General features: G+C 23.5%; 1 protein-coding gene across 1 annotated transcript; it reads right to left on the bottom strand.

The window, feature by feature from the left end:
- Nucleotides 1-1,012: 1,012 nt before the first annotated feature.
- On the bottom strand, nt 1,013-12,632 carry Bm4552 (GCC2 and GCC3 family protein; the record flags this gene model as incomplete). Its single annotated transcript, XM_043081349.1, has 9 exons — nt 1,013-1,128; nt 1,587-1,751; nt 2,019-2,153; nt 2,466-2,624; nt 2,817-2,978; nt 3,083-3,244; nt 6,492-6,682; nt 7,285-7,374; nt 12,340-12,632. The coding sequence occupies 9 exons, from the start codon at nt 12,630-12,632 to the stop codon at nt 1,013-1,015; spliced, it is 1,473 nt and encodes a 490-aa protein (XP_042937283.1).
- Between the last annotated feature and the right edge of the window lie 1,608 nt (nt 12,633-14,240).

Here is a 14,240-nt window from a genome sequence, read left to right as displayed (position 1 = left end):
AGAAAAAAAAAGCAAATTTCACTTTTTTTAAATAACAGAAAAAAGAAATAATTGAAATAGAGTTTATATTTATTGAATTCTAGAGTAATTCATTACTACTAACAAAGTAATTACTGATGAAAAAAATTGCTATAATTGCTTGAAAATTATTAATTGCTTAATTCAATAATTTCATATATTTTCAAAATTAAATTCTTTGAAGAGAAAAAAGAAAATGGTAAAATATTCGCTTTGAATTAATTGTTAATACAAAATGTGATTGCTTTTCTCTTAGTTTATGCAAAGATTTATTGGTTTATCAAATAATCACTAATCAGTGGACATTATAAAATAAAAATCAAAGTGATAAAATCATATGAAATAATTTAATAAAAATGTTAGCAATAATAGTGATAACATATTATTGTAATTGTTAACATTTCTCAGTTAATTAAAAAAAAATATTGTTTTCTTGGTTAAAAATTTGAATAAACATTTTATAAATTATTTTAATGTGATATAAATATATTTCATATATTAATATTTATTTATTCAGAATTCAATAATCGAAAAATCAATCTTTTTTTTTTCTCTTTTTTTCTCATTTATAAATGTTAAATATAAACTTTTGATTTTCTTTGCACAAAATTATTGAAATTAACAAAATTTTGGACTAATTATTGGTAAACTTTATAAAATTACAAATGATCAATTACAATTATATTTTGCATATTAATCAAATTTATTAATTAATTCATTTTTTAATTTTTTTTTTCTACATTCATCACATCTAATTAATATTGTTTATTAATAAAATTTGTACAAATACTTGACGATTTATTTCATTTTGCATTTCACTAATTGTTTATTTTATCTTAAAAATTCCAATTTGAAGAAAAAAAAGAAAAAAAAAAAACAAGAAACAAAATAGAAAACAAAAAAGAATAAAAAAACAAACAATAAATTATAGGTCGGAATAAATTTGAAATATTACTGATTAAAATAAATTATCGATATTTTAATGATTATTTAATCATTTTTTAATTTCACAACGTAATCCTCGATAGCCTGGCTTACAGATACATCGTGGTTCACCACGTGATGTCTTTATACATTCCGCATTATTATAGCATAAATTTAAACAAATATCTGAAATTAAAAAAAAAAATAAATAAACAAATTCTTTTTAGGAGCATATTAAAATATTTATTTTTGTAAATTTGGGTAAATGATAATATTGACATTATTATTTTAACGTATCTTAAAATAATTATAGCAATTCTTACGTCTGTACAGTATATTTTACTGAATTAAATGATGCCTTTTAGATTTCAGATTATTTGTAAAATTAAATAGATCAAAATTTATTGATCAACTGCCAATCAATAAGACAATTTACCAATAAAGTTTGAGTGACATTTTCAGCGGATATTGAATATTATTTGGTAAATGAAATTAATAGTTAAATTATTTTAATTAATTTGATCAATGAATAGTTTAATCTATTAACAAATATAATTATCTGATCTGACTGAGTCAAATAAAATGATATTAACCATTTAGCAATAAGTTTTACTATAAGTTGAATTATTTAATGCTAGACTAACCTGTACAGGTAAATCCATTTCCAACAAAACCTGGTTGACATCGACAGCTATATGCTGGCTTATTCTCGTTATCAGGTAAATCGATACATGCTGCTAACCAGTGACACCGATGCTCACCGCTTGCGCATTGATTGGTTGAAACACAAGTTTCAATTGATGTTGCACCTGAATAAATAAATATAGAAATCGATCAATAACTGAAGAAATAAATAAATAGATAAATAAGTGCAGGAAGAAATAAACAAATATGGAAAATCAATCAATAACTGAATAAATAAACAGGAAAATAGATAAATGAATATAGAAACCAATCAATAACTGAAGAAATAAATAAATAAACAAGCAAATTTGAAACTTAATTAATCTAGCCTTAGCTTGTTTTTTGATTGTATTTCAATCTCTTTCATTAGTAATGCATAAAAAAATAATTACCAAGAATCCTTGTTGTAGTACCGGATGGGCACTGTTTACAAGCATTAGAACCAATTTCATCCTGATAGTAACCATAGCTACAATTCAAGCATTGTTTGTAGTACCAATTTAAATAGTATCCTTGTTGACAGCTTGCTAGAATTATCAAATTAAGCAAATTTCAAAAATAATATTATATTATTTTATAATTATGATACATCAAATAATGAAAATGCACAAAAGTTTTGTAATAATCGTAATGAACTTTCTTATTAATAATTTCAATTATTAATTTGCTATCGTTTTATTAAACTAATATAATTGAAATTTTCTGTTATTAATCTTTTCAGTGTGACAATATACATTCTTTTTTAGTGCTAAATTAATTTTTCATTATGTTCGTTTAATGAATTATGAAAAAAAAAAAAAAAAAAAAAAAAGGAAATGAATGTATAATTAAGAACTAACGTAATATGCAAGATTTTTCGCTTACTGAACCAACCGATTCGGTGGTATATGTCGGATCACAGGGTCGGCATAACAGATCATTTGATTCTTTGAAGAAACCACGTTGACACGGTTTACAACCACCATCAGATGAATGTTCCTGTCCCGCTGGACAATTTTCTGAATTACAAGGAATAGCAGATCAGTTTATGATTGAAAATATAACAGATTTAATTGTTAATTATTGATTATAACTGGCAAAAAAAAACAAAAAGCATTTGTTTACTTTTTAATAAATACTTCGAAAATGAATGAATATTATACAATGATTTAAATAATTACTTATTAACATTATTATAGAAAAATTTTTACCAATACATTGATCAATTAAAGTTGAATTGATGCTTAATGTAACAGTATTTTGTGGACATGGTAAACAATATGTTGAGCCTGAATTTGGTTGATAAGCCAAATAACCGCATGGTTCACATTTATCAGTTATTTCGTTCAAGAAATAACCAGCAGAGCATTCTACTGCAATCTTTTGATCATTTTAAATGTAATCGATAAGATTTAAAAAATGAAAATAAATTTTGATATTTTGTTTTTTTTTTAAAAAGAATTAAGCAAACACAAACCAACACATGCGGTAACATTAAGTGATCCAATTGCTAATGTCGTATAGCCTTGGGGACATTTGTTGCAACGTGGTCGACCGGATCGATGCTGATAGTAGCCACGTGGACAGTGCTCGCATCGCTTTGATAAGAGACTATGATAATGACCAGGTTCGCAGAGTACTACAGATGAAAAATAATTAATAATCTGATAAATATTAAATAATTATGAAGGATGAACTGCAGATCTCCTTTAATATTATCTTATCAGTGCTTTATAACTAACAAAGCACTGATAAGAAGTTATATAAACAATAAGAGCGATATTTTACTTATATTAGAATATTATTTGCTTCGATTTTTATTTTTGTGAAAGTTCTTTTTTATATCAAAGATAGCACTGATAAGAATAGGACAGTTATCATTATCATAAATAATATGAGCGAAATTTTGAAAAAATGTTTGATATTTTATTTATTATGGCTATTGCAATATTACTTGCTTAAATTTTTATTTTATTTTGAATGTTCTGTTTTTATCAAAGATAGCACTGATAAGAACATGAAAATTATCATTATCGCAAACAATAAGTTTGATATTTTACTTATTATAGATATTGGAATATTATTTGTTTACATTTTTTATTTTATTTTGAGTCAAAAATTTGAATTTTTCTTGACCAATTTCTTCTAACTAATATTTTAACTATCAATTTTTTTTATCACTAAGTTAAAAATTTCAAAACTATTCCATAAGCCAATTCCATAACAGTTATCAGTTACTATCATCAGTACATTATCGATGATTGTTATAGTGATTTATCATCAGTAAGGCAATTGCTTGTATTATTATATCCCTGGTTATCATTATCACTATGTTAGTACAATTTTTATCATAGCAATTTATTACCACCATCTCATGCTTCATTTTTGTTAATTATAAATAATCGGTTAAAATATTTATAGCATTGTCATTTTTTTTATTGCTCTTTAGCAAAATGATTAATTTCTTATCACTACAGTATAATTTGATACTTTTCGTGCTGTTATCAGTAAGAGTTAATCAACTGCACTTTGTTTTCTTGAATGACAGATCAAATAACAAATGATATTATCATAAAGTTGAAAATCACTGTAATGTTGATTTTATTAAATGCTCTAAATCATTCATCAAGATATCCCAAATATATACTTCTGTGTGAACTAAAAACATATTATCATCGTTATCACCATTATCAAGTGATATCACAGCAGATACTTAATATGTAGCTTTCATATGCAAATGGTTGTTAAATATTTCTCTGATAATATTCAAAATTTATTTTTTCCATTTCAAGTGTTATTGCTAGTTGATAGATAAGTTAAAAGCAAACTTAGCAACATAATTTATTTTTTTAAATATTTTGTATATATTTTTTTATCAAATAAACAAATAGTTTTGCTATTTTTCACGATTATTTATGCGCAAATAAAATCTGTAATATTGGTTTAAACATTTTAATAAAATTGTTAGGATTAAAATTAGAAAAGATTTCTAATGAGGCAAAAAAAAAAAAAATACTTTCGATTGATTTGGGAAACGATTCGAACAATTTTCAAATTCGCAAATATTTGATATTTTATAATGAATTATAAAATTATTGTTAAAAAAATGTAATAAGTGATCTGTTTTGATTTTCTGTCATGCTTAATCGGTATAAATAAATGCTAATTTCATTAATTGATTATTGAAAAGCTAAACTAATTGTAAATTAATTAATCTCATCATTTAAAAATTTAAATTCACATTCATTCCAAATTGCATTTTCATATTAAGAAAAAATAAATCATTGTGATGCATGAATTATTCTTGAATATAAATTGGCAAATATTTTCATCGCATCATATCATATCACTTTGTTTTAATTTTAAATTAAATGATTGGCTAGCAATTCATCTAAATTATTATGCAATTTACACAAAAAGCAAAAAATTATGATAGCGTAAAAATGAATGATAGTGATTAAATTGATATCAAATTTTATAAATTCATTTTCAATTATGCATTTTAATTGATTTCAAATAAAATAAGCCAAAAAGAGGAAATAAATTTGTTGAATCTGATAAATTGCATAATGCTTTCCTGATTATTCGAATATATCTACCATATTGATCAACTGATTGATTAATTGATTGACTAATTAATTAAATCATCCATTCAAATTGATACATTTGTGATCAGCTATTTGTCTACCAAATTGTGCGAATGCAGACTGCTAATCACAATTAATTATTTGCATTTAATTAACTAATTAGGAAGGCAAATAAATGTGAGTGATGATAAAGTTTAGTTAAGTTAGTAAAAGTTGTGTTGTTGTTGTTGTTAAAAACAATAAATTATCAACCAGTATTGTTATTTCATGGCACTTCTTCGATAGCTTTTTATTATTTCATATGCAAAAAAAGATTATACAGTTAAAATGGAAAAAAAAAGGAAATAATTTTTATGAGTGATCAAAATTCTTATTTTTCTTTTTTTTTTTGTTAAATAATGATAAATTTCCTTTTCCTTTCCAAAAAAAAAAAAAAAAAAATGCAATTAAAATTATTTAAAATTAAATTGTTAAATTTGATTATCATGAAACAATAGCAATAGTTCATTTCAATGTAACATTTTCTTTCTTCTTTTTCCTTCTTTCCCTCTCTTTTTTTTTTTAAGTTTGAAAAAGAAATATTAGTGATCAGTGATAATCAGTGATCAAATAATATTATATATGAAAACATTTTTGCATTAGTAAATCCCATTATCAGTTGCATACAAATAATATTACAAAAATTATTGTTAATAAATTTATCAATTTGTTAAAAAAAATTTATCATCAATCATTTTTTTCTTCCTGCAAAAATTTTTATTTTTTACCATAAATTTTAAAAATAACAAAAAAAAGAACATTTTTTTTTTTGTCGGTATTTAATTTGTTACTTTTGTTTTTGCAGAAAAGAAAAAAAAAAAGTGATTAGATAAATAAATATTGTAAAGAAGTGAATGAGAAGTTGAGTTGATAATGAATCGATCAATAATGATCTGATGATAATAATTTGATCAATAATGATCTGATAATCATTTATGTCAAAAGAGGAGAAAAAAAATTTAATCCATTCTTCCTATTGCAATATTTTTCATACGATTATCATTTTTGCTATCAATAACAACGGTTGCTGATGTAATTGGTATAGCATTGGTAGTAGTAGTAGTAGTAGTGGTGGTGGTGGTGGTAAATTGTAATGCTGAAAATGATAATGAAAAAATTGATTTTGTAGTAAATGATAATTTTAATATTATCAGTTTTAATTGGATAATGATAATAATAATAAATAATAATAATTAGTTTTACTACCAATAGTATCAACAGTAAATGAAAGGTATTACTCAATCAATCAATCAATCTTACTGCATTTATCTTGATCGATTAATGTTGATCCACGATAGCAAAAGAATGCTTCATCAAATGTAAGTAATTGTGATGGCTTTCCAAGTATTTTTAATGCATTTGTATATTGAAAAATGCCACCACGTAAACCAATTTGTACAACAGCATAAACGGTTGATGTTGCATCAATTTTAACATTTCGAATTGGATCTCTAAAATTTTTAAAAAAGATTAATTTTTTTATTTTTCTTTTAAATTAAAGTAATGTCATCATATAGGTCATATTTGTACATAACATTATAAACTGCTGCTGATGTTATATTAAATTTGACATTTCAAATTGAACCTTTAAAAATTTTTTTTAAAAAAAAAGGAAATTAATTTCGTTTTAAAATTAAATTAATACCATCATGTAGAGCAAATTTCTATATAATAGCATAAACTATTGCTGTTGTTGCATTAATTTTAACATTTCCAATTTGTTCTTTAAAATTTTTGGAAAAGATTAATTTCGTTTCTTTACTAAATTTTTTCTTTCTTTTTTTTTTTTTTTTGTTTGATGAAATTTAAATTGTATAAGTATGCAATGAATAAATTTAATTTAAGTAATGCTTTCATTCGAACAAAATATTGCAAATTATTTTGTTTTGTATTAGCAAAAAATTTTTTATTACTGAAATTAATTAAGGTTGGATAATCATTTAAATAGAAAAAAAATTCCAATCGCAATCCAAAGAAAAAAAAGAAAAAAGATTCAAAATGAAATTCGGAAATGATTTAATTTATTTTCTCAAATTTGAAAATTGTTGTTAACCTTTCAGCAATGAATGTCGCATTGATTCGATAATATTTCGGCTGTACAATTTCTCCGGTCACTTGTACTTTACCGCAATCATTCATTTTCCTGAAATTAACAACTACTTTTTGACATTGATAATAAATGGATGAAATGACAAATTATTCATGTAATGCTTGATTAATTAGATTCATTCTTTTGAGGACAAAATGCTACCAATTAGTAATTAATATCAATCATATAAAGAAATTGGTTACCGTATGATATGCAAAAAGTTCACTTTTTGATTTGAAATTTTACATTTAAATTTTTTGTTTTGTAGTATATTTTTTTTTTAATGATTAATTAATTTGATTATTGTATGCATGTAATGTTGTCATCAAAAGAACAAAAGTAAGCGCTAAATAGCTGAAAAAAAAAAAGGTTTACATAAATATTTGTTACTTTTTCAAAAAAAAAAGGAGAGGAATAGTTTGTTAATATTAGATAAGTTTCTAATTAGTTCATAGAGTTATTAGTTGTAATTAGTTGAAAATTATAGAAATGATAATTACTTGCTTGATTTTTTTTTCTCAGATAAAGATTGATAATTTAACCTTAATTATTGCAAATCAAACATTGCACTAAATTAAAATGTCAGATAATTAACGATGTCATTGGGCTTTTTTTTTTTTCGAACAGAAGCGAAAAAAGAAAGAAAGAAAAAAATCTGAAGAAAAATAAATTTCGTCATTTGTTTTATTTTTAAAATTTGGGATATTTAGAGCTCAGCTGAAATATGTTGAATTTATTACACTGAACAGAGATTTTTTTTTTTTTTATATATAAGATTTTCATTTTATTTTTTTCTAACAAGGAGGACACAAGACATTGAGACGAATGCGAAAGTGCTTAAATTTTTGAAAACTCAAAAATCTAATTAAATTTAATTAAATTGATGCTATCGTATAAATGACATTAATTTATGTTGCAAAATAATGACGGTGACAGGCCATGTAAAAGATGTTGTGAAGTTTTTTTTTTTAATTAAATAAGACAATTTAAATCAATTTCAAACAAATTTTCAGCAATTTTAACATAAAAGTTTAACACCTATGCATTCATTTTAACATTTAATGTGAGACTGTGTGACGACACTGATATGGAAAAATATTTAAAAAAAAGGTGTTTACTCGACTTCCTATTTTTATGATTTTTTTTCAGTTTATGTTTCTTAAATATCATGAAATTTTGTAAACAATTAGATAACTATCTAATAGGTCATTAAATTAAAAAAAAAAAAAATAAATAATCTTCATATTTCTATTTTACACTTTAAAAAACAATTAAATTCATCATCCTTACTTTTGCATTTGCAAGCGTTTTGTTATTACATTGCCAAATGTTAATATATTTTGTGATTAACAAAATTTAACATGAATCGATATTTTAAATTAAGTAACTCATACTGGTTGTACTTTATAAATTAATATAAAAAGTTTATTTTTTAATAAAATAAATGAATTCATGAAGATATGAACGTATGCCAAAATATTTTCCACAGTTGGTTGAAAATTTAAATTTTGAAAAAAGGAATATCTGCATGAATGTTGAGAGGCCTCTAAATTAAAGTAAAATGAGTCATTAAGAAAGTCATTTCGTCATGATATTTAGGATAAAGGATCATTCAAAACAAAATAATAAATCCATTTAATGAGATTCTCTCGCTACAAATGCCAAAATGAAAAAGTGAAGAAAAAACAAAGAGAAAACAAAAAGACTTCATTCAACGAATTAAAAATATGGAAATTTTCTTTATAAAATCAAGTCCAAATTTCGGAAATATCTGAGTGCAAAAAGTTTCAATTTCATAAAATATATCAAGTATTTTTTATTAAAGAGAAATTATATTTCTTGGAGCTGATCATATTCACATATATGCTAAGTAATACGTTTATTTTGATCTTTTCAAAATGTGAATTAATTAATTAACTAGTTTATAACAATTACACAGTTCTGTTTCCATTAAATATAAATAGAATGACATATCTGGCATTCCTGAGGTTGTGTTCTTTTTTTCTCTCTCTAATAATTAATGGGATAATTCCTTTAGCATTATTAACCTTATCAGTACGAAACATTTTAAATATTGAATAAAAGTTTTGCTTTCAAAAATTTTAGCAAGTTGAAAAAGAGGATAACAAAATAAGATAATACAATTGGAAAAGCTTGTTGTACAGATTGTTTAAAAAAACCAAAAATTTAAAAAAGAGATTTTTTCTGATAACAGAGCTAAATTTAGCATCATTATTTAGAAAAGAAAGTGAAATTTGAAAATTAAGCATGCTAAATCATGTTCCATTTTATTTACCCGCACTTTTTTAAACTTTTTCGTTTCTTTTTCCAAAGCTAAAAGAAAATATTCCATTAAGATATATAAAATTTGAGATTGGTTGTGAAATATTCAATTTTCATTGCCAAATTTAAATGACGTACTTTTAAAAAGAGAATTCTCGTGAAAATCTTCCAATTTTTTAAATTTTATTTATTTTCTTTCCTTCCCTTTCCTTCTCTCGCTCTCTTAATTGTTTTGTGATAAAAGAAATTTTCTCAACTTTTCGTACATTCATCGTATTTCCCTTGAGTATCATTGTTTTGATCGTCATTAAGTGTTTTTGTGCTTTCTTTTTTTTTTCTTAGAAATTTTCAAAATCATTAGTTTAATTTCAAACAAATTTAAAAACCTACCCTCCAATTTGGGATTTAATCTACTTTCCTCCTTTCAATTCACTCCACTCTTACATCTCTCTGATAAATGATTAGTGATTAGTAATTTGCAATAATTTTTACTTTTATAAACTTATAATAGATAAAGAAAGAAAATTCGCACTTCGATATTGTTGATTGATAAAATATTTCTTCACAGCTACCAGTGGAAGATAGGAGGTAGCAACAGAATTATCATAGAAATACAAAAAAAGAAAACTACCATATACCATATAATTACTATTATATAATCATAAAATAATTTCTACGATTATGAATCTCAATTCATGACTATCAATGTAAAAAATTTTACGAATTATAACTTTGTTTACGTATAATCACTTAATACAGTAACCGCATAATCATACTGTAGTAACCGTATAATCACGTAATCACATTCATTTACAGTACAGTAATACAATTATAATCACGTGATATGAATATAACAGTACAATTATACTTACCTTAACCGTATAACCACACAATAAACTCATTTACGAAATAATCATAATCGCATAACTGTATAATTACAGTAATATTCTCTCAGGGTACTGCCATAGTAATACATCCGTACGATCATACAGTAGTTTTTGTCTTAACACAAAATAGAATAATTAAATTACTATCATACCATTTCAAAAGTTTTTCGTTTCAAATGAAAAAAAATGTTGAAAAAGCAAAGACAATAAATTTGTTTCTATAATATCGAATAATGACAGTGCCATTTGGTATGTGAAAACATTTTGATGCATATTTTTTTTTTGAAATCGACTTAGTATCAATACTAATTCTTTCTTTATTTTTCGTTTATTTTATTTTTTCTCTATTTCTCTCTTGCTCTACCTACCATTTTAATCTTTTATAAAATAAATTTAACAAAAAAAAGAGAAAATTTTTCGAGGAATTTCACGAAAATTTGATCATTATTTTAACAAAAATTTTGCATTGTTCATTCATTTTATTGTTGGTTCATTGTTACTACAATAATTGAGAATAGTTTAAAATTTCCTTCCCTCTTCCTTCTCTCCTTTTTCTTTCATACTATTTCTATCACAACAATAAAATTTTAACTAATTAATAAACTAAAAATTTTATTTTTACTCTTTGAATGTATAATTAATTAATGTATTTTCTTATTTATTTATAAAATTTTTCTCAAAGAAGTTTTTTTCTTCCTTTTTTTTTAAAAAAAAAAATGAATGGAAGAAAAACTAAACAAAAACTTCAATTTTTGAACATTTTGATCTATGGCAGTGTTAATAAACAATGTTAATGCATTAAATATTTTTGATAATGATACAGTTTAGAGATCAGATTGTGAAGGGAAGAAGCGAAAAATGGATGTCACTTTTGTGAAAACGATTTATTATCAAAAAAAGATGAAATTGTGAAGTAGGACTAAATAAATTAAGTAGTTCAAGTAAAAATTCAAGTACTTCAGTAGTATAATTATATTCTATCGAACTGATAATGGATAATATATCTTGGAAAGTAGCGTTAAATAATGGTTTTAATTGAGCTTTGGAGTCAAAATTAAATTTAAAATTGATTTCAAATTTTTATCTTTACTACCGTCAAAAGGATCTGCATTTGCATCATCCTATCCTATTGGACCTTGTAATGGATAGCATACTGAAAAAGTATTATTAAATATTTACAATACTAAGAGGGTAAAATTTTAATGTTTGTTATTAAAATTTGAAATATCGTATGCATAATTTAAAATTTTTTATCTTTGCTGTGAATGCAAGAATTTATTTATTATCTCAAAAATTTAGTAATCTCACTAATCGTTTGCAAAAAACGTATCATAAGGCAATAATATAGTTTGAAATGTATAAGAGAGAGAGAGAGAAAACTGGAAGGAGAATGAAGTTATTGCAGATAACAATTAGAAAAAAAAAAAAAACATTAATTTTAAATTTAGTCCTCTCTAAACTCTATTCGTAAACAATTTACTGAAATAAGCTGATGACATAACTTCCGGAAAATGATATGATCAGAATTTAAAGAGTAAATTTAATCACAACGATGAGTAACTAACCTAATCAGTTTAATGGAAAATGTTATGATAGCAAATGATGAAATATTTCTAACTCTTCCATATCACTTTCTCTATACTTCATTAATCCATTTATAGGATAAGCAGAAAAAACTAAGCTTATTTTAAAAATAGTTTAATCATTAGTAGACAATTTTAAAAATGCTAACTGTCAAATTGTATGATAAACATGCAAATTAAATGTATAAAATAACTAAGATGAAATAAAGGATGAATTGCTATGAAAATAGTTTCAAAAAAAAAAGTTCATTAAAACAATAACTTACTTTTCAGATTTTGAACCACCACAAATTAGCCAGTGCTTATTGATGAAGCGTAATGATGCAAGGACACTATTACGCATAATAGCATTCCATTTTGGTACCTTTTGAATACTTTCAAGTGATGCATTCGGATAATCCACCTGAAATCGTACCACTCGAACAGCTGGTACTGTTTCTTGAATTGCAGTACTTTCATGTATTGCAGTTAACAATACAAAGCAGCAAATAATATTAGCCAAAAAATATCGTCGTTTATAGGTGATGAATATATGATGATGATGATGATATATTATCATTGTTATTATTGTTGATGCACTTGTTTATCAAGTCTACTACTCTTGAATACTGTTATTATTACTTTCACAACAATAATAATAATAACAATAACAATAACAACTACAGCAACAACAACAACAACCAAAACAACAATAATAACAATAACAATAAATAGGAATTGTATTAGTAGTTTTAGTAGTATTATCACCTTTGATAATATATTATGTAACAATAACTCCACCCCATCTTCACATCCTTTTCAGAAATGAAAGATAAATTTTCGAAATTGAAAAAGATTAACAGCTGACAGAAGAGAGAATGACAATTAAAGAAAAATTTTTATTTTCCACATTTTCCTGTCTCACCAATTTTCCTGAATTCATTTCATTGATTCATTATTGTCTATTATTCTTTGTCATGGATATCGTTGACCTAAATATTACTTTTTATCTTCTTTTTCACCCTCTTATTATTTTTCCTAATTCTTATTTTCATTCCTATTCTTATCCTTTCTCTTATTTTTTATTTATTTTTTTTTTATTCTTATTTCTATTTTCATTCTTATCCTTTTTTTATCCTTATTATTTTTATTCTTACTTTCATTCTTATTCCTAGCTTTCTGCATATTTCTTTATTTTTAATCTTATTATTAATCTCATTCTTATTCTCATTAATCTCTTCCTACTCTGTTAAAACATAAAATTTAACAAATTCAAAACTGGAAAAGAACGGCGAAAAAAATCGTTGAATAATTTGAATTTTTATTGTATCTAAATAGATTGTTTTCTTAACAAATCTAATTATTTTTTCATTCCTTTTTTTTTTTTTTCTCTCTTTATTGTATTAAAATGATTTCTATTCAATGATTAATTAATCAATTTATCTTTTTGAAATTTGATCTAATCTTCTTTGTCTCTTTCTTTCTTCCTCTTCCTCAATCTTTTCCAAACATATTTATTTTATAATTATTCAGACATATTTATTTATATAATTATTCAAACGATTTAAAATAAATGAAAAAAAAAAACAAAAACAAAACAAAACTAATCGCTTATAATTCAGTCAAAAATTTAGTTAATATTTTATGTATTGTATTGTTCTAATTAATTCATTATTGAAATAATTCTTTTATTTATTTCTTTTCTATGAAATGAATAAATAATTTTAAAATATTCTCTGCCACAAACTAAAATGATAAAATGCAAAATATCTTGGAGAAGAGAAAAAAGAAAAGAAATGAAAGTAACAATAATAATTACATCAGCAATTAACGATCATTTTAAAAAACCGACTTACGAAGACTGGAATTTAACAAATTTAATAAAATAAATAATTCAATGGAATGCAGAAGAAAATAAAATAATCTCCAAATTTGAGATCATTTTTTAGAAATCAAAAAGAAAAAAAAAAATGTGTCGAATTTTTTGAATTATGTACAATTTTTAAACTATTTTCAGCATGATTTTTTTTTCTTGAGAAACTAATTTATTGATATTTTTAATCATTTTTTTTTCTCACAAAAATGTTGCTAAAATTGTTTAAATTAAAATGCAAAATTTTTGAATTATTTTGATATAGATATGATAAATGAATTCAGCAATATTGTTTATAATAATCAAATTTTTCTT

Source organism: Brugia malayi (genome assembly GCF_000002995.4).
Source record: "Brugia malayi strain FR3 genome assembly, contig: Bm_v4_Chr4_scaffold_001, whole genome shotgun sequence".
Taxonomy (NCBI): Eukaryota; Metazoa; Nematoda; class Chromadorea; order Rhabditida; family Onchocercidae; genus Brugia; species Brugia malayi.
This window is presented reverse-complemented; position numbering and strand designations above follow the sequence as displayed.